At 38.6% G+C, this 15136-nt stretch overlaps 1 protein-coding gene across 2 annotated transcripts in view; it reads right to left on the reverse strand.

The window, feature by feature from the left end:
* PRPS2 (phosphoribosyl pyrophosphate synthetase 2) overlaps positions 1–14386 on the reverse strand; it is a 44285-nt gene extending 29899 nt beyond the window's left edge. Inside the window, exons 1-2 of one of the 2 annotated variants that reach the window (XM_051984524.1) lie at positions 14051–14386; positions 1237–1420 (exon numbers count right to left, since the gene is read on the reverse strand). In XM_051984524.1, coding sequence (XP_051840484.1) covers positions 1237–1420; positions 14051–14172 — 306 coding nt within the window. In that variant the 5' untranslated portion in view covers positions 14173–14386. The remainder of the gene's footprint in view (positions 1–1236; positions 1421–14050) is intronic. The other variant, XM_051984526.1, reaches the window with a different exon arrangement.
* Positions 14387–15136: the final 750 nt, after the last annotated feature.

The following is a 15136-nucleotide window of genomic DNA, read 5'->3' on the forward strand; positions in this document are numbered from 1 at the left end:
TGGCTCCAGGTTTGTAGAATCAATGCCTCTAAGAGTAAGGAATGAATTTTGAAGAAGTCTTCAAGATCCCAGCCAGTGATAGCAGAAACAGGCTCATTTAAAAGTCATGCCACACTAGGACATAGATCAAAACAGATAATTCTGAGCTGGTTCCACCACGCCCTTCTCCCCTCTCCCCCCCCCCCCCTCCCGACCCCGAGGGAGGCGAGGGAGAGCAAGAGAGAGTAGGAACAAGGAAGAACTTTTTGGTTATGGCTTTGAAGTGTCACTGGCAGCCAGAAAACAAATTTGAAGAGTAAGTGAGGGATTCAAGTGGACGGAAGCAAGGATAAAGGCTATCTTGGGGTGACCCTAATAGCACCCTAAGGATAATGTAACAAGTCAGGCTAAGGAAGAGAGAGAAGGCCAGAGTTGCTACAATACACAATAAGTGACCTGAGGGGAAGGGATAATCTGGATGAAGACACAGATCTTGCCCAAGCCTCAAAGCTGAAAAGCAATGTTGACATAATAGAGATTAGAAACTAACTAGACTAGAAAATCTCTAGTTTGCATAAAAGTTGAGTTGTGTAAGGTACTGAATTTAGATTTTAACAAAACCACATCAAAGGAGTTTTTAATCAGAGAGTATGTGGAAGGAACATTGTGTCCAGTATTTTCTATGAGGGAGGAAATCTGGGCAGAGTAAAAGATGTTCACTGAAGGGTGACTTGGAAGGTCTCAAAACAATGTCAGAAATATTTTAAAGATCTGAAGATAATTATAATCTTTATAATTATTTTCACAGATTTAAAAGAAAAACATGGGTGAGAGAGCAGACCCAATGTTATTTTGATGAAAAGAACCAGAACTAAGAGGTGGAAGCTAAAGGGAGATAAGAGTTCAGCTCACGATGTATACTAATTATACTATTTAGGGCAGTCTCACTGAATTCCCTGTTATTCTATTATTCAGTCATTTTTAAATTTCTTTTTAGGGGAAGAAAAAGAGGTAAGGAGTTAAAAAAAAAAGTACACTAAAATTCACTATTGAAGGAGTATAAATAAACACCCTATATCTTTTCTTTCTAAAAATATTAATGTAATCTAACATTCAATGATAGAAAAAAGGTAAAGGAACCAAAAATAGCCCATCTCTTCTAAAAGTTACAAAATAGTTTTCAAAGGTATTTTTGATGAAATCTGTGGAAGAGAAAACCTGAAAAGATGCTTGGAATGCACCACATCTCTCACCTACCTTGTCTTTCTTATCTTGTCGAGCATAAGGAAAACATGGGATCACTGCGGTCACCCGAGATGATGATGCAATTTTGCAAGCATTGATCATAATGAGAAGTTCCATCAAGTTATCATTGATTTCTCCACAGCCACTCTGGATGATGTAGACATCTTCTCCCCTCACACTTTCACCAATTTCTACACTAAAAGGAAAGATGAATGTTATTTTATTACTAATAATTTTTGAGATCAGAGATTCATCAAATGGTCTTATTCATAAAAAATTGTAAGATTAAGGACAACTGAAATTCATCACATGTGGTTTCAGAATAACCAACCCAAAACTTAGATCCTTATAAAGATGAATTTTCTCCTAATCATAGAGTTAATATTGCTGTTTGTTTACATTAGATACATGGATCAGTTACACATGGAAACCTGGAAATTGAGAAGACCTGGGTTCAAATTTTCCTCATTCACACCAGGTATGTGACCTGGACAAAATCACTTAACTGCTCTGAACCCTAATTATTAAATGCTTACTATATAGTAATACATCATCTTAAGCACTGGAGATATAAAGAAAAGCAAAAGAACTCAGTTTAATGTAAAAATGGAAAGTAGAACCACTGGTACCTACCTGAGTTGTTCATAGGAACATATGAGATAAGATAGGTAGAGTTCTTGGTAGAACTTAAAGCACTATAATAAACATGTAATATTTATACAGTCTAGAAAAGGAAGCCTGTTTAAGTTGATTAACCATTGAAACAGCAAAATGATAAAACCATGGGACTTCCTACTTAGATATTTCTAAACTCTTTTAATCCTTGATGTCTCTAAAATAAAAATTCCTATTATTGTTCGGTAAGAAACGACCAACAGGATGACTTCAGAAAGGCCTGGAGAGACTTACACAAACTGATGCTGAGTGAAATGACCAGGACCAGGAGATCATTATATACTTCAACAATACTATATGATGATCAATTCTGATGGACCTGGACATCTTCAGCAATAAGATCAACCAAATCAGTTCTAATGGAGCAGTAATGAACTGAATCAGCTACCCCCAGCGAAAGAACTCTGGGAGATGACAAAGAACCATTACATCGAATTACCAATTCCTATATTTTTGCCCGCCTGCATTTTTGATTTCCTTCACAGGCTAACTGTAGAATATTTCTGAGTCCGACTCTTTTTGTACAGCAAAATAATGGTTTGGACATGTATACTTATTTTGTATTTAATTTATACTCTAATATATTTAATATGTATTGGTCATCCTGCCATCTAGGGGAGGGGTTGGGGGGAAGGAGGGGAAAAATTGGAACAAAAGGTTTGGCAATTATCAATGCTGTAAAATTACCCATGCAAATAACTTGTAAATAAAAAGCTATTAAAAATAAAATAAAATAAAAATTCCTAATTGAGAAGTGGAGATGGATTCAATACCTAGACAACTTTAAGTTGCCAAAATGCCTTAGTCAATGACTAAGTGTAGCAACTAAGACATCATCTTAGCTATTGACTTGATAACTGAATTGCATAGTTTTCACTAACAGTCCCATGCCTTTTCTTCTGATAACACTGTAGCTCTCTGCAGTTTATAAAGTGCTTTCCTAACCACTATGTCATTAGATTTTTGTGACAACTTCATCCATGATAGGCAAGTCATATATTTAGTATTCCCTGTTCCCCCTCCCCTCCCCCCCAATGAGAAAATCGAGGCTTAGAAGTTAACTAAATTGTGTAAGATGCCTAGACAAATAAGCAGAACCAAAACCAGGTCATCTGACTTCTTTTAGTCCACAGCTATCTCTGATCCAGCACTTCATAATGTTGTTTGTTGCATGCACACTGGATGATATGATTTCTTTGTTGCTATGGCAAAAAATGAAATACTCATGAAGAAAATTCATTTGACAAGCATTTTATTAAGCATCTGATGTGTCCCAGGAGCTTTTCTAGGCATGGGGCTACAAAGATAAATTTATTATTCAGTGTGCCCAACTCTTCATGGTCTATTTTTTTCATTGGGTTTTCTTGGCAAAGACACTTCCATTTTCTTCTCTAGACCATTTTTTGGGTCTGGAAGGTCGGGGTGGGTGGGTAGAGCTACAAAGATAAATAGATTCTTAAGGTTTGTTTGATTAAATAAGAGACCAATTATAAAGAGAAAAAGAAATGTAATTAATCTCAACTATTAATCAAATAGGTCATTCATTATCTTCACTACTCCCTATCTCTGATTTTATAAGTAAAGGGAATTTCAGATGAAAAAGCTCTCACCAGTGAAAATAAGAAGGGCAGGGCTGGGTTTAGCCTTAGACTTGCCTGGGGCACTAAAATTATTAAATGACTCCACTAGCTTAGGATCACAGGGAAGATTTATGTTGGAAGGTAAATTTGAATCCAGGTCTTCTTGAATCTGAATTTGACTTATATTTGTGTTTTTTTTTTCCCCTCTACATAAACTATACAAGAAAGATAACTTACTCTTTGATTAAGATATCATTCCTTCAAAATGCATTTATAAAGCTTTACATGAGCAAAAAACTGTGCTAAGTGCTTAGCAGAGAAAGATACACAGAAAATTAAAGTTTCCATAAATTTCCTTAAGACTTTGAATATATATTCCAAGCTTTTATGTAAATGAAATTACTAATTAAGAAAAAGATTTATAGCTACATACACTGAATATAAGTTTTTTGCAATTAGTATAATAACCGAGACCTAATGGGTACCTGTATAGCATGACACAAAAATAAGCTAGAAACAATATGCATGTATTTATGCTTGATGCATCCAAAGAACTAATTTCAGTTCCTGTGAGAACACATTACCTTGTGTATTGGTTCTGGGATGTAGGAAATTTAGACATCTTGGGGACATATAGACCACCTAACTAACTACACTGAGACTTCCCAAATCAATCAATCTATTATTGTAATCCCTGGCTTATTTATAAGACCAACAATATCACTAATTCAAGGAAGAAAGGACATTATCATCATGATCATCAGAACCATTTCTTGATTAAAAAAACAAAAACAAAAACAAAATACAACCAAATATAAATGATCAGTCACACAGAGAAACTAATTTTTGATTAAAAGTGAAAAGTGGCATATGACCTTGAGTGCTGTACAAAAAAATGGGCTTCAATTTCCTCATGTGTAAAAGATGAAGGGGATGGACCAATGGGCTACTAATATCCTTTCTCATGCTAGTCCCTGTCCCATGCCCATGCCCATGATAATAATTCTGTGTACCTAAGCAAAATTTCACCTTTATGAATTTAGCAGGATTCCAATAATCTTTATGACCACTAATAACTTAAATAAGTTCCAACTATGTGCCAGGCACTGTTGCTAAGAAATGAGATAAAAAGATTCACAAAAGGTAGTCTCAGCCTAGAGTCACAATCTAATTTAGATTATGTTAATAAAATGTTAACTATGGCAGTCCTACCCAAGCTGACTACTCAAACATTCTTACGGTGACCATAAAATATCTACAATATTGGTCAGCTCCTCTCAGACATGATTAATTGAAAAAGGAAGACACAGATGTCACAAACTTGTAGAGATAATAACCTATTTAGCAGAACTAGAATCCAAAGCATTTTTTAAAAGCTGTATTGATAGGACAAATCATATCAGGAGTAAATATAAAGCCCTCGTGGAGCCCAGAAAAGAATGAGCTTAAAAATTAGAAGTCAGTTCATTCAGTTCAACAAATATTATTTATTACATGGTAGGAGTTATTAAGTATAATGTATTATTTATTAAGTGCCTTAAGATGCTTATATACAACTGGAATGTGAAATACCTGAGAATTTTAGGCAAATGTGAAAAAATTCAGCAGTTCTCAAAACTTTTTGTCTCAGGACCCCTTTAGACTTTCTTTCCAAGCCATTATAAATACTAATAGCAAACATTTATAAAAGCTTGGCAAATGTTAAAACAGTTTACATATTTCATGTCATCTGATCCTCCCAACTGAAGTTGTATCACTAGTAATAGATAATACTAATATTGTCTATTAATGTGGATAATATCTATTATATGATAATAATAATGTGGAAATTGAGATTTAGATAAATGAAATAATTTTGTCTTGGTCAAGTGTTCAGAGATAGGATTTGAATCAAGGTTTTTCAAACTAATTGCCATAAAAGCATCTTCTGAAGGAAATGGTCACAGGGGCTGAGAGATTAGAACAGAGGACAGGGACTATCCTAATGAGCATAAGCTATAGGAAGGCAGATTTCAAGATTCCCTAACAATTCGAGCGTTCCAAAATGGAAATGGGGATGTCCTGAGTTAGTCTTCAATCAGAATTAAGCCTTTGGTAAGATTATCATCTATCAAGAATGCTTTAATATGGACTTATGTTGAGGCCAATAATCTTAGGAGTAATACCCAAGTTCCCTTTTAATTCTAAAATGTTATGAACATCAAAATTTGATGGTCAATATGATTTTATTAATCAATCCATTAACTAATCCATTAATAAACTCTGATAAGTACCTCCTATTTACTACTATATATGTCCTAGGTGCAGGATACAGGTGAAACAGTGAAAAGGAGATTAAATAAAGGTAGCAGGAAGAAGTATATCAAGATTCCTCCCACAAAACACCTCCAAATAGATCTAGAAAATATCAGACTGAATCCTTATCAGGAAATTTAAAAAAAAAAAAAAAAAAAAAAGGAGATTCTTTTTTTTTTTTCTGGCTTAGGGCAATATATTAACACATACAGGAAAAGTTTGTGAATGTTGGGGATTGGATATAGACAGGGTCACAAGGCTACAAAGAGCCCAGGGACTGAAAGATGAACAAGATTAATGCACATAGGTACCACAAGATCCCAGGCTCAAAGAAAGGTATCTCAGACTTTATGCAGGAGACAGGTATGGGTGCCAATTGTAATTTGGCTGCTAACCACCCAGTTTTGGATCACAAGATCCAGGGTGGACTAAGAAGACATGTGCCTGGTGGTGACATTGTAGGGGGAGGTCCCAGGCTGTGTAATGAACACGAAATAAGTGAGGAACAAGTAGCTGCTGTGTGGTATCAACCCCACAGGTGCAGAGTGGGGGCTTAGCTCCACCATCTAGCACATTCTGGAGCCTGTAGAAGAATAACCAGGACTCCCAGAACAAAGGGAAACCTAGAGGTCTGTCACTCTGAGATATCAAAAATGTTTTTGGGGGAGGGGTAGGGACCCCCCACTGTACTGATGGTGGCTAAGTTCAACAGTAGCACAAACTCAAGTTAAGAACTTGAATGAGTGAAGGGAAAGGTAATCAGATTTAACCTGAAGTAGACCACTATGGAAGCACTCAAAGCTTTGAAGGTCACCAGAGTGAGGTATCCCTGACATGCTGGGATAACATAACACTACCCCAAAGAAAGGAGCAGCAGGACCAGTCCAGACAAAGAAGAATGAACAACCAACCAAAATCCCTACCAAAAACTGAAGACAGAGATACTTAAGACACAAACTAAGAGAAGAAAATGGCTTCAATAATACCTATAAGCAAAATCTCAAAGGGGAGAAAACAAACACTTTTGAAGGGGGAAAAAAAGCAAACAGCTAGGCATAAATTAAAACTAGAATTTCAGGGAGATAAAGCAGGAATTTTTTTTAAGAGTTAAAAAATGTTTTTATAAGTGTAGTGAGAAAAAAATGGAAATGGAAGAACTGGAAAGGGAAATAACAGCTTGGCACAAGAAGTACAAAACCTTGCCCAAGCATAAAACTCCCTAGTAATTAGAATGGACCAAATAAAAGCTGATGCTTCCTAAGACAGTAAGAAATATTAACACAAAGTCAAAATCCTGAAACTTTAGGTGAGAATCTGAAGTATTTCAGAGTGACAACAAGTGATATGGAAAATAATTCTGCAAGAAAATGTAAGGATCACTGGACTACCTGAAAATCACTACCAAATAAAAAGGCTTAGACTTTTTTTTCAAGAAATCACAAAAATACTCAGATTAGTTATATCCTGAGAACAATAAATCCAGTCACTTCCTGAAAAAGACTACCAAATAAAAATTCTCAGCAACATCAGAACCAAACCCCAGAATTTCCAGGTTAAAGAAAGAATCCTACAAGAAGCTAGAAAGAATTCAGATACTGGGGAACTATAATAAAGATCACACATGATTTAGCAGCAACAACTAAAAAGGAATAGAGAACTTGGAAAATAATATTCTAGAAAGCAAAGGATATAGGCTCACAACCAAGAATAACTTAACCAGACAAAACCAGTGTAATCTTACAGGGAAAAATATGTACCTTACATTTTTGTGATAGAATACTACTGTACTACAAGAATGGATGGAAGGAATAGTTTCAGAGAAAGATTTTTTTTTTGCAAAATATATAGAATCAAAAAGGAAAATTTATAGAAAGACAACAATACTGTAAAGTCAAATAAACCTTAGAAAAAATTTAAAATCTCTGCCCAATCACTATTCCAGAGGGTTACTTAATGAAGTATGCTATGAAAGAAGTGAAGCCTTAGAATGTAAAATAAGATGTTACGGAGGGGGTGGCGGGGGGCAGAATGTAGCCAACCTAGAAATTTCTTTAGCTTGACTACATGTTTGTATAAGGGATATTGTTTTTCTTTCTTTTTCAAGGTGGGGGGGGAGAGGATTTTGAGGGCAAATGCTCTCACCTACTGGGGATTCATGAAAGATTTCAGGAAGAAAGTGGTGCTTGAGGTAAGTCTTGAAGTTAAGAGATTCCAAGCAGCAGAAATGAAGAAAAGAGTACATCACAGATGGTAAATGGAGCAAAAGCAATAAAGTAAAGAATGTCTCTAAATCTCAACACTATTGCTGTAAGCACCAAGATGCTTCAAAGTGTAAACTATTATCTAAAACTTAAGGCCAATATTTTTCTTCACATTTTTTTTTCAAATTCAATTTCTTTCACAGGACTTTGAATATCACATAGTTTTAAATATGTATGGGGATGTGTACATTACAAATTCTAAATGAGAAAGAAATTTTTCGATAATTCAGGAAAAACCACCCTTTGATCCAGCAATACTACTGTCAACAAACTGATCTTCCCCCCAGAAATTACTTACTCTATTTTTTATTCATTTTTCTGTACACGTAGATAATATATTCCCTCTCCCATCAAAAAAAAAAAAATAATACAACAGACGGTAACTATTTTCATCCCTGCATCTTCAGCACCTGGTATTTAATACATAAATGCTCATTGAACTGAACTGACGTTGTGACTGGAAGGCTTGCCTCACTTTGTGTTTACCAAGCCAAACCAAATGAGCAGGAACTATTTGTTTTCATTATGAAGTACATTTAAACTCTTAAATAAAATCTTAAGTAAAAATCTAAAAAAAATAGTCTAGTCTAATGCTTACCCCCTTCAAACCAATTTAAATTGTATTCTAACTTGAATGATTTATGTGAAAAACCAAACCCTTTAGAGAAGCATAATTAATTATACCAACTCCATTACCTTTTCTGGCGCAAGACAAAAGCTACCATAAGTTGCTAGGCATTTTGAGAGTGCTCATTTTATGAGTCAAGACTGTAGAAGAGTTAGGCAGTTAAGCTGGTAAAGGATATTACTTTCAATTTGGAATATAAGCCACAAGAGGGAAGAAATGAGAAAGTGGGTGGCTGGAAACATGTGCAAAGAATAATTGGAGATAAACAGACAGCTTGGATAGTTATCTTACACCTTGTATTCTTTTTATGGAGATCTATTATGTACTTATCAAGATAAATTAACATTTGAGTGGGGGAAGACTTGTTAACAAAGGTTACACAGGGAACATGGAAAGATAGGGAAGAGTAAAAAAAGGACATCAGGGTATAGGACTAGAATAGTTCAAAAAGTTCAAGGTGTGGGAACGGGGGAAATAGGGCTGGCAGCTCAGGTGAAGAATAGTTTCAAACTGAATTCCTCCAGTTATTTAGAGAACCAAGTTAAAAAACAATTCTTTTTGCTATTTTTAATGACCTGGAAAAGACTGGACTTCTGTTTCAAAGCCTACAAGGCTTGAGTTTTATTATTCACAACTTGTTTCTTCTAACATCAAAAAGAAAAAAAAAATGTCAATAAGCTGTTATAAGGATTCTTGTTTTTCTTTTTTGCTGAGATGACTGGAGTTAAGTGACTTGCCCAGGGTCACACATTGAAGAAGTATCTGAGGCCCCATTTGAACTCAGGTCCTGCTGATTTCAGGGCTAGTGCTCTATCTAGTACTGAGCCATCTAGCTGCTCTGGTTTTTCCTTTTTCAATAGGAGGCAGAAGAGGTGGGAAGGAAAGAAAATAAGCACAATCAGCAAAACTGTACAGAGTGGCTGTACAATATCATTAATGCATTATAATCAAATTTCACTTTCATGCAACTATATTGTAGTCTTATTGAGCAATCACTCAAAGTACAAATGGATCATTTCCAAAATTATAACAGCAACTAGGAGCTGTAGAAGGTCCCTATGGAGACTGCATTTTACTTATATGTGTAGATGTTATTGGGTAGTGAGAGGCAAATAGAATGTAAACTCTTTGAGGACAGGGACTATTCTATCTGCAGAGAGGCATGAATATAAGCTACAATTGCCCATAGCCAGTGTATAGCAGAAGTGGGCCTTGAATCTAGGCCATTTTCAAAGTTCATTAATGATGCTTCTTGAGTGATCTGAGATTTCTTTACAATCTGGACTTGAGGACATATCTAGGTGCCTTCCAACAGCTGTTTGTTTCTCTATGATATATCTTACTCGGGAAGTGAGTGCCTTGCCTGGGTAGGACAGCCTGCTTTCAATAGGATGGTATATTTAGAACTGGCAAGTATCCTTAAGAACTCTTACAGTGTTACAGTGGCTTCAGAAAGATTGTGTGCAAGATAAGAGTTTGAACTTGGGGCTTTCAATTCTTTAGTTACACATAACTTAAAGTCTTATCAACTCTCACCCAGCCTATCCCCCTTCCATTTTTGACATAAACCAAGGAGTTTAAAGCTGAAGGAAGTAAAGACCCTATAAACGAAGTTACCTTTTACACTTTGGACCAGATAGTCCCTTGGGAGACACCTTTTTCTCTCAAAGGCTGAAGGCGGGAGGCGGGAGGAGGGGGCAGGGGTGGGTGGGTGGAGGGAGGCGAAGGATAGGCGACAGAGCAAAACAAATCAGTCAACAAGCAAAAGGCACTGTGTGTTCTGAGGACATAAAGAAAGGCCTGTCTGAGCTCAAGAAGTTCACATTCTAATGGGGGAGAGATAACATGAAAACAACAGGGACATACAAGGTACACACAGATTAGAGGATTAGGAAAGTCTTCCTGCAGAAGACAGAATTTAAACAGAGGATTGAAGAAAGCCAAGGAACCTGAGAGGAAGGTAACAGAACCTAAGCAGGCATTGAAGGCAGCTAAGTGTTAACACAGAGAAGGGTGATAGATTCTTGCTTAAGCATCTGTAGTTGATGGCAGGGTAGAGTGCTAGAGTCCTGGACCTGGAGTTAGGAAGACAGAAATTCAAATAGGACCTCAGGGCATTTACTAGTTGTTTGAACCTGGTCAAATTATTTCACCTTTGCCTCAGTTTCCTCAACTGTGAAATGAGGATAATAACAGTACGTACCCTGCAGGGCTGCTGTGAGGAATAAATGAGATATTTTTTAAAAGTGCTTAGCATAATATCTGGCACATATCAATGATCCTTCACTCTCTTCCCAGTAAGTTAATGTTAGATTGTAGAATACATGGAAGAGAATAAAGAAAAATACATGGAAAGAGTAATAAGATTGCAAAGTTAGGAAGGGTTATAAAGTACTTTCAATGCCAAACAGGACTTTACATTTAGTTCTGGAACAGGGAACTACTAGAGCTCATTTAATGGAATTAGTGATTTGGGGTGGCAGGAGGTAACATGGTCACTTTGGCAACTGAACAAAGGATGCTTTGGAGTGGGAAGAGACTTGAAGAGGAAAGACCAACTAGAGGCTCCTGCAAAAGTCTGGATGATAAGTGATAATGTCCTGTACTAGAGTTTTATAAGTGTAGAAAATGGGACATATATGAAAGATGTCACGAAGGTAGAAATGGCTATATTTCACAAAATATTGTGGAGTGGATATGTGGAGTGACCTGGAATTGAATCAAACACGAGGGATGGGGCCTTGACAATAACAGGCAAAGCAGGAAGAAGGAAGGGTTTGGAGAGGAAAATAAGTTCTGTTTTGAAATTTTGTGTTTAAGATATCCATGGGGCTTCTAATTTGAGATGTCCAACAAACATTTGGTGATGGGAACCTGGAATTCAGTCAGTAAGATCATAACTGGATAAAGAGATATAAGGATTGTCAATGGAGATGAAAATTAAACCCAGGGCAGCTGATAAAATCACCAAGCAAGATAATACAGTTTAATAAGAGAAGGGCCAAAATAGAGACTTAGCAGTCACCCAAGGCATGATATTAAAAATCAGGAGGGGTCAGACCAAGTCAGAAGAAAGCAAAGTCATAGAAATTTAGAATTTATCGGGGAGAAGGTGACGAACAGTGTCTGGCAAATCAAAGACAGTTGAAAAAAGTTTACATGATGAGGACAAAAGGTAGATGACAGGGAGTTTGGGAGTACCAACAAACTACCTGGGTTTATAGATAATAGAAAAACATTCAACCTATTAGAATAACTGAAAAAACAAGAGATAAATAACACCTCTCTTCCAAGGATATCTTGAAAATATTTGTAAAATTATAAAGCACCTGGCAAACCTCAAAGCACTTTACAGCACTATATGCCATTTATATGGTAGTGATTCTTGGACTTGGGATATTCATTGAACCACTTGTAAGGAAGTCAAAAGTAAAATGTATATCTATTTATACATATCTATATATAGCTACATATATAACTATGTATTTGTGTAAGTATAAATACACATGTGTGTATATGTATATACACACAAAGACAAACACATATGTATATAGAGACAAAGAGAGAAGGGGAGAGGAGAGAGGGAGAGAAAGAGGGAGTGACAGGAGGAGAGACAGAGAGAGAAAAAGAGATGTACTCAAAGACATCCTTTGACCAGGAAAAGCACCACTAAGTCTATACTCCAGAGACCAAAGAAAGAGAAATAGAACTCACATATACAAAAAAATTTAGTGCAGCTTTCTGGAGTGCTAAAGAAAGTAAAGAAATGTTCATCAAATGGGGAATGGCTGAACAAATGGGTATATATGAATGCTCCAAGAAATCAAGATATATTAAGCCCTAAGAAATGAAAGGTTTCAGAGAAATCTAAAAAAAAAATTAAAGTGTAGTAAAGGAAAACAAGAAGTACAATTTATACAATAAGAACTGGCAAGATAAATCCGATTTGGTTGATCCCATGCTTGGAATACTTTATCTGTTTCCTGGGTTAAATGCAGTAATTTTTCTTTTTTTAAAGTGTCCACTAAAATGCAACCTTCTGCAAGAAGCCTTTCTCAGGTCTAAGATTACTTACAAGTTATCCTGTACCAGGGAGTCTCAAACTGCTTAAAATTGTATTAAGACTTTCTGGAAGGCACTGTAGTTTGTTTTGTATTCCACAGTAAACTGAACCCAGGCGGGGTTGGATCAGAGATAAGGGGAGAATCACAAGAATCAGGGAGGACCCAGTAAGAGGTCATCAAAGGGGTCAAAAAGTGCTGAGATGATGGGGGGAGGGGCAGTTCCAGGCTTCCAGGTACCCCAAGCTATTTTTGTATTTCCAGGGTCCAGAATATAAAGTACACTTTTTAGGGCTTAATAAATGCTGGATAATTTAACTACTCTGTTGAAGGTCAAATTCCCCGAGGTCCCACCAAGTACCAGGGTATTTCCCACTTGCTGAGACTTCTGTTTTAATAATTTAAGATTTACAATATTGGACCCGGACAGGGTGGAAACTTGCCTAACTCAGACTAAATATCCTAGTTACAAAGTTTTTGTTTTTCTTCTCTACCTCTCCCCATGTTGGCGGAGGGAATAAGGGAAGGTAAATAAGGTTGGAAATAGATTCGTCTTAATAGAGGGGGTAGTTTTTAAGATGCCAACGGCTCTATAGCAGATAAGAGAGAGACGTGGAGCAGCGAAGAAGCTCCTTTTCCGCACCCGCAGCCCTCCACTCTGCCAAACAAGGGAGTGAAACGCGCTTCCGGGTTTGGGAGCTAAATTCTACAAAGGGCTTTCGGGAAACTCAAGCGAAAGAACTGTTTACAGTGGATGGGATGAAGTTCTGTGCCCAACCGGGCCACGTCTCGGGAAGCTTGTGAACAGCTCTCACTTCCATCTCCTTTCTCCATTCAAGTCACTCCACGAGGCCTCCGAGTAGGTAGCGCACGGAAGAAGAGGGCCTAGGCTCGATACTGGCTACTAGGGAGGGGGGGAAGAAGTGAAGGAGGGAACGTCACGTGCACCACCTCTGCCCTCCAGTAGAAGAGGCGGCAATGGCTCCGCCCCCCGGAAAGAGGCTCCTCCAACCGAGGCTGGAGGGAGGGATATCCGCGACAGCCCGGGCCGCTGGACTGGGGGCACGCTGCGTCTCTTCCCGCGCCGAGGCTCCCGCGCATCCTGGGCCTCTCCAACGTTCATTCACGTTCCAGGCCTCACAGGGGATAACTCCCGCCTACTCCCCTCTCTACTCCTCTGCATCTTTGCTAGTGGGGACATGCGTGACCCCCTCCCCCCGGCCTCGGTTCGATCCTCCACATAGCTCACGCCGACACATCATGGACTGAGTGGCCTCAGCATCCGCCGGGCCCGCGTGGTGCCTCCCCCCTCCCGCTCGCTCTCACCTGGTCTCCTGGTTACTGAATTTCTTGGTGACCACCTTGCCCAACTCCAGTCCCAGTCTGTCTGCCACTTTCTGAGACAGGTCCTGGTGCGAGCTGCCGCTGAACAGCACGATGTTGGGCATGGCGGGCGCGGGGCACTGGACGGCAGTGGTGGTGGCGACGGTGGCGGCTGCTTCTGCTGGTGGCGGGAGCCAGAGCGGGAGGAGGCGGTAGACGAGTCTGCAGGGGCGGGGCCGGGGCCCGGCTCCGCCTCGGCCACTGAGGAGAGGAAATGGCCCCGCAGCCGCCTCCGGGGGAGGTGCCTGGACCCGCCCCCTTCCCGCAACCTCCCCCCTACCCGCTCTTCGGGGGCGGGGCCGGAGATACGCTCCGCCCATGGGCGGGGCCTCGCAGCTTCGTATCATATCGTAGAGGATATTTAAATATACTGGGGGAAGGGCAGATCCTCGCCCCCTTTCTCCTTCTAGCCCCGCCCTCGAATGGTGGTTTATTTTATATAGAGCCAGGAAGGTTTCTGAAAGAACGACTAATCCCGGTAGTTTCAGCTCGCGTTTTATCTCACGTGTTTGAATTTATGTAACTTTTCCCTAAAGTTATTCAAAGGACTAATCGTCTAACGCTTTCGTTAAACTGCCACAGGTCTGACCGTGCACTTAGTATGCTCTTAATGTTTAAGAGGGCAGGAAGTCAAAGCAGTGCAAAAGACCGGCACCGGACTCAGGAAGACCGAAGTTCTAATTACACTTAAGACATTAACCGGATCATATAACCCTGTTTGCCTCAGTTTTCTTATCTGTAAAATAAGTTGGAGAAGGCAATGGAAATTGTATCTTTACCCAGAAAATTCTAAATGGGATTATGAAGACTCAACCAAGACTGAAACCACTCAATAACGTATACTAAAAAAGCTGGGGAACTCCAAATTAAGGACCGGAATAAGTCGATAAACGTTAAAGGCACAAAGAAGTTACGACCCTCCCCTCATCAATAAACTGCACTCGCGATCACTTTCGGGATTAAACGTTTAATCCTTCCGCGGAGTCAAAGTCTATCGTGATTTGTGCCTCTCCTCACCCAAAATAATTC

The sequence above is a fragment of the Antechinus flavipes genome, chromosome 3, assembly GCF_016432865.1.
Source record: "Antechinus flavipes isolate AdamAnt ecotype Samford, QLD, Australia chromosome 3, AdamAnt_v2, whole genome shotgun sequence".
In the NCBI taxonomy this organism is placed as follows: Eukaryota; Metazoa; Chordata; class Mammalia; order Dasyuromorphia; family Dasyuridae; genus Antechinus; species Antechinus flavipes.